Source organism: Patagioenas fasciata, chromosome 13 (genome assembly GCF_037038585.1).
Source record: "Patagioenas fasciata isolate bPatFas1 chromosome 13, bPatFas1.hap1, whole genome shotgun sequence".
Lineage (NCBI taxonomy): Eukaryota > Metazoa > Chordata > Aves > Columbiformes > Columbidae > Patagioenas > Patagioenas fasciata.
The window spans coordinates 14,749,400-14,763,441 of NC_092532.1; the positions used below are offsets into that span (position 1 = coordinate 14,749,400).

The following is a 14,042-nucleotide window of genomic DNA, read 5'->3' on the forward strand; positions in this document are numbered from 1 at the left end:
CCTCCTCTCCCGACCCCACTGACACCTGGGCTTGTGTGCAGGTGAAGGCACAGCAGGCAGGACTACTGAAAGGAAAGCACAGAGCGGTACCGATGCATGGTTTTTATTGACTTTTTTAGAAAAAAAAAAAAATAGTTTTAAGACAGTTGTGTGCAGAAGTACCCATGTACACAGAGGCTGCGGGCAAAGCCACCTGCCTGCTCCTAGCCCTGGGTCAGAGCACTGGCCTGTCCCGGCAGGGCGGGAGGCGATGGGTGCTCCGTCAGGCACCGCGTGGTGAAGACCTCTGCCAGGTGGGCAAGGACGGGCACCTCCTGCCTGCCTGTCCCCTGCCCGCAGCCTCTGCCTACATCTCCTCTATGTACAGTACAGTGGTGCTCGGCAGCCCCGCCGGGCGTGCAGTGTGCTCCTTGCACCAGCGGCCGCTCTGCCAGAGAAAAGGAAGTGGTTGCGAGTCCTAGTGGGACAGCTTAAATAAAACATAATAATAATAATAATAAAAAAAAAAGGGGGGGGGGGAGTTAGGGAAAGGAAGGTAGCCAAAAAAAATACTGTCAGGGCAGCAAGGAGCCGTGAGCGTGCTCTTTGCCAGATGCTGGCACAGCGCTGCTGGCGGGTTTGGTGCCCGGCATCTCCACTTGCCCTGTGATTGTCTGGCCTGGCCCCAGTCAGCTGGGACAAGAGCTGGTCCAGCCTCGTCACGCTGGATTTGGCCTCCCTGGCCACTGGTGTGGTGGCCTGGATGTGTCCATGTCTCCCCCAGCAGCACATCCCAGTTAAGATCCAGCCCGGAGCAATTTGGGAAGCAGGTACAGCTGCCGGATAAATCGGCCAACCCCCCACCACCAGTGCGGCACAGCCTGGCGTAGCCAACAGGAGATGGTCAAGGCACTCGTAGTTGCTCGTGGTTTTGTGGTTTTAATTTTTCTTCCCCTAAAAAACAACCCAGGAAGGTGGAGACCGGGGCTCACTGTAACCTGTCTCCGTGTCCCGGGGCTGGGAGCGGGGTTCAGGCTGGCTGTGGTGGCTACAGGTTGTGGGCAGGCTGCTTGTGTCAGGGGGTGCCGCTTCTACCAAAACCCACCACAAGAAAAGATCAATTTCCCCAGCCCAGCTGATGCTCAGTGCCTGCTCCAGGTGACCCAAACCCTTGATGATTGCAGAGAGAAATCTCAAAAAGAAGAAAACTCTGAAAAACAACCAAACCGAAGCAGAGAAACAGGTAAGAGGCTGCTACAGAAAAGCCAGATACAAAAGGGTAAAAAAAACAACCTCCAAGCCCAAAAAACCCTATGGTGATTGTTCCTCAAATACCTATTGCAACCAGGCAGGGCTCCCCCTGGCGCCACAGCCCCTGCCCCAGGAGCCATGGGGCTTGTGCCCCAGGCACCCATTGCCATCACCGGCTGTGCAGGCAGAGGGTCCCTCTCCAGGGGGCCTTTCCCATGATTGCCTTTTTCTTGAGCTTTCCAGAATCTTCTAAAGAAAACCACTCCACCCACCTGATTGACCCAAAGAAAGTGGTTTTAGTTACACCTCTGGGGAAGCAGTTTCCTTCTGCATGTCCCTGTCCCGTGCCCCAGGGCAGCCTGTCCAGCCCTAAAAGCCATGGGGACCCTGAGGGCACCAGCTGCATCAAACTGGTGTAAACCAAGCCCCACCCTCACAAACAGAGCAAAGACTTTGGGATTTCAGCTTCTCACCAGAGCTGTCTCTTCATAGCAACACAAAAAAGCACAGTTCACTCACCCACTAAAGCTATCTCTAATCTGTTTTTTTTCCCAGCCTGAAAGCAAAAGGAAATCTCAGCTCCTTCCCTCTGGCAGGGCAGGACCCGCAGCTGCATCCCGCATCCCTGGAGCATCCTCCAAGGGAGCCCAGCCAGAGGGACCAGGCTGCCACTCCTGCGGGTTTCTTAGCTGCCTTTTGCCTGGTCGCTCCCGAAATCCATCCTACCCTTCCTCAATCCAAGAGGAGCGCGGATGCCTGGCCCCGAAACCAGGGTTCTCTCCATGCCCCAGCCCACAGCAGAGCATCAGCCGGCGATGGTTGGCTTCCCACAGCCACCAGCTCCTCCTCATGGGTCCATGTGCTCACAACCACGCTGGGACCTGCCTGTATGCCAGGAACCTTCCCCAGGGAAGTGACGGCAGCGGCTGCCCCAGGTGGGTAAAAAAATTATCAAAAGAAAGGAAGAAAGAAGCAGCTGGTTCCACTGGCAAGGCTGCTCGGCTGCCACGTCTCCCTCGGCCCGGACACGATGCTTGGGTGCTCCCCAAAGTCACCCGGCTTCAGAGGGTGGGGGGGTTTGTCTTGTTTTAAAAAGAGCAGCATTTGGTTTGACTGTAAAGAGATGCAAAGCGGACGCCCCCGCCGCTCGGTCCATCGCTGATTGTGTTTACAAATCCTTTCTCAGCTGAGTTTCTTCATCATAATAATAATAATTAAAAAAAAAAAAAAAAGCCAACAGTCTCCTTTAGCTCTGAACCTGATTGGCTGCTGGAGGCACCAAATATTGCTGAGGGCAGCTCCATGGGTGGCGCGGGGCTGTGCTGCCCACCCGGCGCCCATCACCTGAGGCTGCCAGGGACACCCTCTGCCCCCGCGGGCAGCCGGGACCAGCCAGGTCTGGGGAGCCAGAGGAGCCGCATCCCTCAGTTCCCCCGGTAAACCTCGATCTTGCTGGTTTTGGCCAGCATGTCGATGATGTGTGCCTCAAAGTCGGCGTCATGCACCCCTGTCTTTCTGAACTCCCCAGCGTAGCGGTTGTTCTCCCAGTAGTGGTGCCAGTTGCCCCGGCTGTCGGCGCCGAACCCGAAGACGTTCACCTGCAATGGGGAGGAAGGGGGGTGAGCCAGCCCTGATCCCCTGCCGGGCCTGGGAGCCCCTTGGCTAAGCACCCGCTGTGCTGCCAGGGGGGATTGCACACCATATGTCCCCCTGCACAGCTGTCCTGTCCTTCAGGGTGCTCATCACCATGGGGAAACTGCTTCACCTGGACAAAACGAAGCCACCTCCCTCCTTAACCCTGCGAGGTTCAGGATCCCAGCAAAGCCATCTCCCAAGTAACAAGCGATGAGAGGAAATGGCCTCAAGTTGCACCAGGGGAGGTTTAGATTGGATATTGGGAAAAATTTATTGGTGGATTGGAACAGGCTGCCCAGGGAAGTGGTGGAGTTACCATCCCTGGAGGTGTTTAAAAGATGCATAGATAAGGTTCTTAGGGACATGGTTTAGTGCCAGTGTTGGGTTAGCAGCTGGACTCAATTATCTTGAGGGTCTCTTCCAACCAAAATGATTGTATAACTCTGTGCCAGCCAGGAACCCACAGCCTGGAGGAGGACCCCAAGGAGCCATCACCCACCTCGTCGCAGACGTGGAGGGCGAAGAAGAGCACCAGCATGCCGGTGGAGGGGTAGCGCCCGTGGTGCTCCGTCCAGCGGTCGTGGATGTACTTGAAGAAGGCAGGGTTGTAGATCTGCACCTGGGAGGATCAACTGGAGTTAGCACCACATTCCCTTCAGCAACAGCACCAGGGGAAGGAGCACCAAGAGGTGGGGTGACCCCTGGGGACGATGGGGTGACAGGGGTCGTGGCCAAACAGGCACTCACTGCAGTGGTTGGGATGACACCTGCTTACCTTTTCTTTGTCCACCCGCAGAAAAGGCTTCACAGGTGCGTATGTGCTGGGGGAAAAGCAGAGCCAGGTAAGCTCCCTGGGGTTCCATGCTCCCAACCCCAGCCTGAACTGCCAAGGGACCAGTGCTGTGGGATCCTCCAGGAGGTAGGAACCGGCAGATCCCCACCGCTCCCAGGGCAGCTGGTCCTGCGGCAGGTGAGCAGCCGGCCCGGTGCTGCCAGTGCCCGCCAGGTACTTACAACCTGATCTGGCCGGTGGAGAGGGCACTGGCGATCCAGAGCAGGTCCAGGGTTTTGAAGGGCACCAGCACGAAGCTGACGTTGGCAGGCAGGTTCTTGGCACTCTCAGGGTACATGAAGTGGTGTGTGGTCCGACCGCCCACGTCACCCTCAAAACCCACCGTGGGGGCCTGGTTCATCCTGGGGAGAGAGCGGGGAAGGTGACACCCCCCTCCCAGCCATCTTGTCCCTTGCAGGTGACACAGGTGTCCCCCAGAAGCTGTTGAATCCTGCCAAGGAGCAGTTTCCCACCCTGCTGATGCTCAGGGTGCTAGGATGAACTGAGGACCCCCTCGACCAGCCAGCCCAGGGTGATGGCAGGGCAGGACCCGCTCCCACCCCTCCCAGCACCCAGCAGGATCCATAATGGGCTCTTTGACCTAGCTACTGGAGCTGGGCTGTGGCGTATGGCAAAGGGACAACCCTCTCGGTGTCTTCTGACCCACAGCAGACCACGAGAGACGCTGCTGCGGTGCACAGCGGGAGCTCAGCACCCACTGGTGCTGCCAGCATTGCCCCATGCCTCTGCACTGCACCGAGCAGGCAGGCAGTGTCCCCCCCGCACAGTGCTCCCCTGCCCTCACCGCATGACAAAGTCGTGCCCGTCAATCTCTGGCCCATAACCGGAGCCGCGCAGGTTGCCCGAGTTGCCAACCACGGCGCAGCGGCGGCAGCGGCGCGGGTCGCGGGAGCGGTAGGGATCCTCCCCTGGCACGATCTGGAAGAGCTTGCTCAGGACCTCGTGGGTGTTGTGGGACTTGAACTGGGGCTGCAGCATCTGCCAGAGGGAGAAAGTGGTGGGGGCATCAGCCAGCAGCCCCCTCCTTGCCCGTGGAGCAGAAAACTGTGTCCCCACGCTGCTAAAGGATCCATCCCTTCACTCACCATCCACCACCTCTGGACATCAGGTGGCAGGTCCATGTTCTCCTTGGTCCACACGGGGGACACGGCACCATCATAGCGCCCGTCAAACCATTCGGCAGCCCCAGCCTCCTCGGCCGGGCAGCGGTGGCAGGCGCAGCCTCGGGGGTACGGCCCCCCCTTGCTGAGCCGCTGCAGCCCAGCGTAGCCGGGTACCAGCTTCACCCGGTGGATGCCACCCAGCCCACCAGGGTCCAGGTAGGCGATGCTGTGGTGGGAGTAGGTGAAGAGGAGGGACATGACGAAGACGAGCAGGAAGGCGGTTGAGAGGAAGCAGAAGCGCAACGAGCACTTCATGGTCGGCAGGCGGCTGAGCCGGGGAGGGCACCTGCTCCGGCATAGGGCTGGGATGTAGGGTGCGGGATGGCGTCAGCCGGCCAGCGAGGCTTCCTAAGGGACCGAGAGCTTTAAATCACCACGGTGGCGGCAGAGAGGGGGGATGCGGAGCCCCCCTCCATGTCGGGCTCCTACCTGCCGGGCTGCAGCTTTCCATCCGCGTGGTCCGGCCGTGGCGAGGGCCCCCGGTGGCTCCACGTGCCAGGCAGAGAGCAGCCACCGCTGGAGTCTGGCACAGCTTGGCACACCGTGCTCAGTCGCGGCACTGTGCCTCAGTGGCTCCTCCAGGTCCCGGTTGGCTCTCGGCTGTGATGGCTCTCATCGTCCCTGGGCTTTAGCTGATCCACTGGCATGCTGCCCTCAGCCGCTGGCTCCTGATGACACCGACCTGGAGCAGGAAGGAGGGGTATGGTGGGTTCAGCGATGGCGACACACGTGGCAGAGCCGGGGGGCAGCCCCGAGCAGGAGGAGAGTGCTGGGGAACCGAGGAGTTTGTTTGTTTCCCCATTGAGCTTTTCAAAAATGTCACCCAGCCCACCCTCAATTGTGGGGCTGCAGGGGATGAGCCATCCCCAAAGGGGACAGGCAGGCGCAGGGTGCAAAGGGAGCTGAGACGCCAGTATCGCCCGTCACCAGCCGTGCCAGGGGAGCTCCCGGCAGCTCCCAGGCTGTGCCCTCCCTCTCTCTGCCAGACAAAGGCTCAGCCATGAACTCGCCTCTGGAGCCGAACAAGCGGCTCCTTTCTGCCGCTCAATCCTCCTTCTCTGTCAAGCCACAAGCAGCCCCTCCAAAACGCTCTTCACCGGCTGCCGCTGCCGCCACGACAGCCGGGAAACAGCCGTTTCGCAGCCCGACGGGTGCCCCGGTGCCGGCAGCTGTCCCCTCCCCGCGTGGCAGCGTCCCTCGGGGAAGGTCACCCGCTCGCTCGTGATCCCGGCGGGTAAAAATAGCTGAGGCAGAGGTGCCGGCGCCTGCGCCTGGGGAGGGACGAGGAGAGCAATGGAGCCCCCTAAGCTGAAGGGACAAAGCCAAACCCCACTCCTCAGTGAAAAAAAAAGGCTGAAAATCCCCTTTTAACACAGTTTCTGAGCTGGGACCGGATCCACCACCCCAGCGGGACGGAGATGTGACCCATCCGAGGCTTTTCAGGGAGGGGGATGCTGGGGTAAGGACCCTCCCAAGGCCAAACCCAGCTCAGCCCTGGCCCCAGTTAGGCCAGCAGTGCTAATTAAGAGCTGGCAGGCCCTGGGGATGCCTCTTTCCTACAGAAGCCACCCTCCAGAAGCTACCAGCTTTTTTACTGGGGATGGAGGCTGCGGAACCCCCCAAAAGGCTTCTTGCCAGGATGGGGGGAGACCTGAGCATGGACCAAAAAATCCCCCTCCAGCCTATCACACTGCAGGCACAGATGACTCCTGCACCAGTCATTAACCCGCTGTCAAATATTTGTCCAAGTGGTGACAGACTTTAAAGGAAAGAGACAGAAAATGAATGCACATCCCAGGCACGAGCACTGTCCCCAGTCCTTTTCCCAACTCAGGGAGGTTTTAATAAGCCTACAAGGCACATGAACAACCGGTGAGTGACTGCGACGAGTTTCTTGGGTTGCTGCCAGCGGAAAAAGCAAGGGTGGTTGTTAAAGGGAGGGTTTTCATCGAAGGGAATTTGGGAAAAAGCCAATAAAAAGCTATAAACCCACTCTCCGGATGCACAATGCTGGAAGGTTTTGGAGGTAAAAGGTGATTTTGGGCTCTCTTGAGCTGTGACGTGGCGAAGATGCTGGGCAGGATGGGCTGAGCCCCCTTCCCCTGCTCCCGCCGCTCTCTGTCCCACAGGGCTTTTTAAAGGCTAAAGGAAATCGGCTATCACGTGCCTGTGGTATTTTAGTTCCCGGTGAAAGGGGGAAAAAATCCTTTTCCGGCTCCTTGCCACATCCCAGCCCTGCCGGCATCTGGAGCGCGCTTTGCCTACCCCCATCCCAGGGCCTCCCAGAGCTGCCCTCGACCGCAGGCGGGGAAAAACCATCCTCCAGCCCAGGTCCGGTGTTACAGCATCCTCAAAGACCAGCGGCTTGTTTGAGTCATCACTTCCCTAGCAGGGGCTGCTGGCTGTTTCCATCTGCACTGCTCCCCACAGACCCGACATCCAGAACATCCCAGCATCAACTGTTCCCTCCCCACCAGCTCCCAAAGTCGAACAAAACCTGCCCCGCCATATCAAACCCCACCGGCCATTGCAAGGGCTCTTTGCACCAGGTTTTGATGTTTCCCTCTTAAAATAACAGGGGATTCCAGGATTTTTCCATGGTAAGAGAGCCTAGTAACTCAGCAATATCATTAAATAAAAGTTCATCCCCTGGTCTCCTTAATCACCTCCTGAAGACCACGTGCTCATCAAACATGAGTTTCTCTTTGATTGCAAGAGCTAACGAAGCGAGGCTATTAAAAGGTCCTGGCAAATCACTCTGCTGCTTTTACAGTTGGATGACTTTTCCAATCATATAATCTTTCATTTCAGAATGTATAATCTTTAATTTGGGGATGAATGCTGGAGTGACAGACTCAGGGCCTGGTGAATGCCTTCCGCTTCTCCATCCATTGTAACACCATCGAGCGCACCCCCACTCAGCTTTTTTAGTTCTTGTTGGCTTTGCTCATTTCTAAGATCTCCTGAGGTTGTTGGCACTGATTTCCTTGCTGTACAATGACAGTCACTGACCGGGTGCAGGAGCAGCACCCAGCTTCTGCAGGTGAAGGAGTGGGAAACGCACAGGGACCCCTTATCCCAGACCAGCATCCCTCCTGTGTCATGTGTGGAAAAAAGAGATTTAGGGGTTTTTTTTGACAAGGAAGGGAGTGGGTGTGAGCCTTCTCCCACTTCCTTCAGCCCCAGGCAGAAAGAAACACCAAGTGGTGATCTGTCCTTGTTTCAGGCCTGACTTCAGCGAGCAGGATTACTACAAAAATTCATAAAACTGCTCAAATTTGCCTTTTCTCCGTGGCCCGAGTGGCTGCCCAAGGTTGCAGCCCCCCCAGTGCTGCTTTAGCCATGGAGCTCGTCCCCGCCGGGCCCGTCAGCTCGCGTTAGCTCGCTGCAAATGGGGGACAGCGAGCGGGAACCTGCCCGGGGCAGCGCGGGAGGGGACGATTCTCCCTTCCTTCTGCATCACTTGGCTTCCAAAGCCAAACCGAGGCGCGATGAGAAAAGCATGGTTAATTAAAATGGGCTTTTCCTGCACCACCCCATCCACAGGGATCAGATTTTCCCCTAGGAGCAGAGAGCAAAGCTAGGATAAGGACATTTCTCCTGATATTCAGTGATGCTGTGAAGGATTGATGGGCACCAGGTATTAACAGGAGAAGCCAATTCATGGGTTAAGCCATCACCACAGCCCGATGGCAGTGAGGACCTGGTAACTTATTCTTCATCCTTTTAATTAATCATACTCTTATCAGCCAGCTCAATCAGCTAATGGAGCCGAGTTAATTGGGTTTCCCATGCTTTAAACCCTTCTCGCACCCCCAGCTGGCAACGGCAGTGTTTCCTCGTGCCCAGCATCCCAAGGGGTTATTTTGGGCTCATCCCTCAGTGCTGGGATGGGGCCAGGAAAGAGCACAGGAGGCCAAATCCCCAGCGCAGAGCTGGGATGGAGCCAGCCACTCCCAAGGCAGTTTCCTATGGGATTTGGGGGCACAGAGGAGGTCCCAGCAGTGGGAAAGCTCAGAAAGGGATGCTCCCACCCTTTGCTGGTGGATGGAGCTTGCGGGCATGGGTCCAGCAGCATCCCAAACCCTTTGGTTTGACCACAGCACAGTGGGGACCCCTTGGGCACGTGCTTCAGCCCCAACACACTGCACTGCCCCACGGGGCGATGCTGGATGTGGGGGACTTTGGATGCAGAGCCCATCTGGCCATTCTCCCCCCTCCAAAAACACCCACTGGCAGAAGCAGCCAGCCGCCCCTGCAGCTCACATGCATGGACTCACTGGGAGAGATGAGCCACATGCGCCACCAGCCCACACGGCTGATGCCCCCGTCCCCAAGAAGGGATACTGCTTGGCCGTGTGCCAGCACCGCTTCCCTCCCCTACACCAGACCCTGCAGCCCTCCAGCTCTTCCTACCTGGGCTGCTGGGGGGACAAGGGGACCTTCAGCCCCTGTGCCTGTGCTGCAGGGGGGGTTGATAAGCCCAAGGCCACACTCGCTGTGTGGCCTTGTTACTCCTGGCTCTCTGCACCGGGACAGGCAAGGAGGGGAAGGGGACTCGCTGCTCAGCCTGATGCAGAAGAGAGACTCTGCCCCCCAACCCCAAATTCCTGCAGAGCCCATTAGAGCCATGGGGCAGACCCAGCCATGTTGCCCTGCACCCCCCGGCACCAGCCCCAGAGCCCCCAGTTTGCACCAAGTGGCCTAGCCGCTGGGTACCACCGAGCCACCAGGTCAGGTACCACCAGATCAGATACTACTGAACCACCTGGTCACAAAACACCAGGTAAAGTGCCACCGAACCACCAGGTCAGGTAACAGCAGGTCGGGTACTGCTGGGTCAGATACCACTGAGTGATTGGGTTGGGTACCACCACGTCAGGTACCACCATGTCAGGTGCCAGCAGATCAGGCAACACCAGGCTGGCTCCCACCAGGCTCAGGGCTGGCTAGCAGGCAGGATGCTGGCCAGCCCACGGCAGAGCCCAGTTCTCACCACCCCCCTGGTGCCTCCTCCTGTTCCCATCCTCCCCACAGCTCCCCAGACTCTGTAGGCATCCAGCTGCTGAATATTTTGTCGTCCCATGGCTGTGGGCTCGGGTCAGCAGGGTCTGCACCCCCAAATCAGTCTCCTCACATCAGCCACCTGTAAGGAGGTAGCCATGCTGCAGGTAGGCATGCTCCCCAGCAAGGACAGGGCTCCTCACTCACTCTGTGTCACCAGCATCCAGGGAGCCATTGGCAGCACCCTGAGCCCCCCATCAGCTGCTGCAGCTCCCCCTCCACCACCACAGCTTGTCTTACCAGCCCACACTCATTAGGTACACACTCAGTGCCTCACTGGGAAAATACGTGCAGGATGAGTGGACACTGCACCAAGAGGCATCGCTGCCACTGGCCACGGCCTTTTGCCCAGGAAGGCGAGCAGGGGTGCGGGGGCTCCCTGTGCCTCGCTGTCCCACGCCCTGGGGCTCAGCAGCACCGAGGATGGGAGGTGGTAGAAACCGAAAGGCTTTCAAGGGCTGGTTGATGGGTGTTGTGACCCAAAGCCTCCCTCTACCTCTTGGGACACAGCCTGAGCAGAGAACTGCAAACTCAGAGAACTGAAGCCCAGTAAAACTGCCCGGGGTTTGCTCCATTTGTAGGTGGTGCTGAGAGGCTACAGAACTCATTAAGAAAATTGTACCGACGAGATCTGATTGCAGGGATGTTACAAAAGGCTCCCCCAGCTGAAGCCATTAGTCCCAGCATAGCCCAGTTACTGCCAGGGACTCCCATTAAATGTAAAATTAGAGCAGCTCCTCTGGCAAAGGAACCCAGCTTCTCATCTCTGCTAGTTGGGGCTCTGCTCAGACACTTAGGGAGAAGGGGGAGCACTTACATTTTCCTAATTAGCCCAATTACCGCTGAAGATCATAAGTCCCTTGCTGGGGACATGGTGGCATCCAGAGCAAAGTGACTGCACCTTGCTCTGGTTTCCCAAGAGTGACTGTTGTGGGGATTATTTTAGAACCCCAGCACTGATCTATTCATCCAGTAAGAAAAAAAATAAAGACCCATATTTCACACATGCATATATATATATATATATATAAAAAAAATATATATATATATATGAAATTTATATATATTCACCATTCATTCCTGTGCATTTTTGGGGATGTCTTTGGGAACTTTGCTGAGGAGCTGGGGTCCAAATCTCCTGCAGTCTCCGTAAAAACTTTTGGGAGATGCTGATGGCAAAGACAGACGTGGAGCCAAGAGATTGCCCAGAGCCCGACTCAGAGCCCAGCATAGCACAGAAAGGAGGTTCCCAGCCTCTCCCACCACATCCCAAGCCCTCGGGGATTTGTGGGCTCTGATAAATCACAGCTTGTTGAGAAGCACCAAAGTCAGCCAAGCTGCTGGAGAACAATTAGCAATTTGCACTCTTGCAAAAATTAAATGCAACGGGAGGAGACGAAAGCCGTTAAGCTGCTGGGTCCTTGGTGTGGGCCAAGCTGGGTGGCATCGGGCATGCTGAGAGCTGGTGGGGAAATCATCATGCTCTTGCTGACGCTGGAGCCTTGTGCTGAAAAGTGGCAGTTTGGAGCTTGTTTGGGCACGAGAATCCAAGCCTGAGTCAGTTTCCTTGTGTGGCAGCCGGGGCTCTCCCAGCCTGCTCTCCCTCCCTGCCTGCTCTCCCAGCCTGCTCTCCCAGCCTGCTCTCCTTGCCTGCTCTCCCTGCCTGCTCTCCCTCCCAGCCTGCTTTCCCTCCCTGCCTGCTCTCCCTCCCTGCCTGCTCTCCCTGCCTGCCTGCTCTCCCTGCCTGCGCTCCCTGCCTCCAGCGCCGGTGAGGCGTGGGCGGGCGAGCGGATCGCGTCTTTGCCATTGCTGAGAACCGCCATGAGCTCCTCGGAGGAGAGGGAAATGCTTTTGACAGGCAGCCGCTGCACACAACCAGCAGCGGGGCTGCTGCTTGTTGCCAGATGGGGACAGACAGACAGACAGACGAGCAACGTGCATGGTGGGGGGGGATGGCAGCCAAGGCAGTGTCCCCCCACCCCGCCAAGATTCACCGCTGCAGATGCAACATCTGGCTCTGATGAAAGGGGAAGGAAAATGAAAACCAAGCCCAAAGCACTGAGCAACTTCCCGTCCTCACTTGCTGCCCTGGCTGGGACGTGGTTGGTGCTGCTGCTCAGGATGGTGCTGATGTGGGGGAGCCCCACAGCCCCTGGCCTGGCACCCCCAGATAACAGGGGGCAAAACCACCTCTACCAGCTTGGAGGCCACCTATTTTCCTGCTGGGAAGCTCAGCAAGTTTTGTGGGGTTGATGTTATTTGGTTTCACCCAGCCATGTTTTTTACAGCAGGAAGGCCATGGCCCTTCCTCTGGTCTGAGCTCACCCACTGCCCTAGCACCATCTTCCCCCCGCAAAATCCTCTTGTTAGGATGGGGAGCCCTTGGTTCAGGGGAATATTTGGGAGCTTTGCAATAAGTGCTCTGGCTCTGCAGTTAGAGCCTGAGCAAAACCTTGCCTGACCCTGTGCCTCCAAGCCCCCTGAGTACATGGGGACCCCCTGCATCACCATCCCCTAAAAGCCAGGCACTGGTACCAATGCCACTTCAGCAGCCTCAGCCAGGGAAATACCTCATTACACCAGGACAGACACACACCCAGGCAGGTCAGATGCTGATTGGATCCCATGACAACACCCATGCTGGCACTCCATAGGCATAGATGCAGGTAACAGACATTCCCCTGCTTCGTGACACGGTTTCCTACCCTGTCCCCAGGGATGCTTGTGCTGTGTTTGTGAAATCCTGGCTGCCACTACCCAAGCGAGGGACACTGTGTGTCACACAGCTATATATCACACTGCTGCTGAGGGACCTTACACACACACACACAGAGGCATTGGTTGAGACTGAGGACACTCACGGCAAGCTCTGCCCTCCTGATCCCCTTTGTGGCCACCCCAGCATCTCCCTGGGGTCTGGGCCCCTTGGCACCACCCCGGGGCACACAGCTGGAGGGGGGCAGCTCCACCGGTCTGCGGGGAGCCACACCAGCTCCAGCCCCAACATTCCTACCAGGGTCAAGCGGCCCCCCCAGGGTGAGCGCATCCTCTGGGGGGAGCACCCTGGGGCTGCACCCCAGGGCTGTGGCCAGTGCATCCTCATCCTCCCTGGGACCAGCACCACAAGGCCTGGGCCAGCCCCCCTGGCCAGCGCATCCTGCCAGAACCAGCACCCTAGGACTGGCAGCCAGGACCGGGGCCAGCGAATCCTCCCGGGGCCATCGCGTCCTCCCGGGGCCAGTGCATCCTCCTAAGGGCCAGAATCCCAGGACCGGGGCCAGCACCCAGGGCCAGCGCACCCTCCCGGGGCCATCGTGTCCTCCCGGGGCCAGCGCATCCTCCCGGAGCCAGCACCCCGGGAGTGAATCCAATGCATCCCGGGTGCGTGCTCCCCAGGGCCAGCACCCAGCACCGTGGTAGTTCCTCGCCAGCCTCCCCCGGTCGCAGCCCGCGTTCCCCCGCTCCCGGGACCGGTCCTCCGAGCCGGGCCGTGCGCGCATCCCCCTCTGGGCCCGCTCCCCGCCGCGGTACCTGGCTCGGCTCCGGCATGGCCCCGCCGCCGGGCGCACCCGGGCCCCGCCGCCGCCCCCCGCGCCGCGCCGCGCCCTCCGCGCCGTGCGGGGCCGGGCCGGGCCGTGCCGCGCTGTGCGGGGCGGGGGGCCGGGCCCGGCAGCCTGGGAGATGTAGTCCTCGGCCTCCCGCCGCCCGACGGGGCTTGTGGGACTTGTAGGAAGCGAGCGGGGCCGCGCCGCGACCACCCGGCGCAACGACATCCCTGGTATCTTGCCCAGCATCCATCCCCGTACCCACCCCGGCACGCCAGCATCCCTGGTAGCTACCCCGGTATCCACCGCGGCCCATCGGCACCCCTCATATCTACCCCGGTACCCACCCTGGGACATCGGCGTCCTCCGGTACCCACTCTTGCGTATGGGCATTCCCCGGCACCCACCGAGGTACCCACTCTGGTAACCCCCGCGGTGTCCACTCCCGCACATCGGCACTCCCCGGTGCACACCCAGTCCCTGCCCCGGCACATCGTCACTCCTCGGTATCCACCCGGTGCTCACCTCGGGACATCGGCACCCCCCGGTATC

General features: G+C 58.7%; 1 protein-coding gene across 2 annotated transcripts; it reads right to left on the reverse strand.

Annotated features, from left to right (window-relative positions):
• Positions 1–87: 87 nt before the first annotated feature.
• Positions 88–13,586, reverse strand: ST3GAL2 (ST3 beta-galactoside alpha-2,3-sialyltransferase 2). Of its 2 annotated transcripts, none has more exons than XM_065848396.2 (8): positions 13,477–13,586; positions 5,311–5,563; positions 4,804–5,229; positions 4,503–4,696; positions 3,880–4,059; positions 3,641–3,686; positions 3,365–3,484; positions 88–2,828 (listed from the first exon to the last, which is right to left on the reverse strand). In XM_065848396.2, the coding sequence occupies exons 3-8, from the start codon at positions 5,134–5,136 to the stop codon at positions 2,655–2,657; spliced, it is 1,047 nt and encodes a 348-aa protein (XP_065704468.1). In that variant the 5' UTR covers positions 5,137–5,229; positions 5,311–5,563; positions 13,477–13,586; the 3' UTR covers positions 88–2,654. The 2 variants fall into 2 exon arrangements, with proteins under 2 accessions (XP_065704468.1, XP_065704469.1); XM_065848397.2 differs by lacking the exon at positions 13,477–13,586 and adding an exon at positions 5,892–6,105.
• Positions 13,587–14,042: the final 456 nt, after the last annotated feature.

Excerpts from the sequence above, each read along its gene's own strand:
- ST3GAL2 (XM_065848396.2), bottom strand. The coding sequence starts at position 5,136 with ATGAAGTGCTCGTTGCGCTTCTGCTTCCTCTCAACCGCCTTCCTGCTC. Across the intron at positions 4,697-4,803 it reads ATGTCCAGAGGTGGTGGATG|ATGCTGCAGCCCCAGTTCAA; the intron begins GTGAGTGAAGGG and ends TCCCTCTGGCAG. Across the intron at positions 3,687-3,879 it reads TCCACCGGCCAGATCAGGTT|CACATACGCACCTGTGAAGC; the intron begins GTAAGTACCTGG and ends CTTTTCCCCCAG.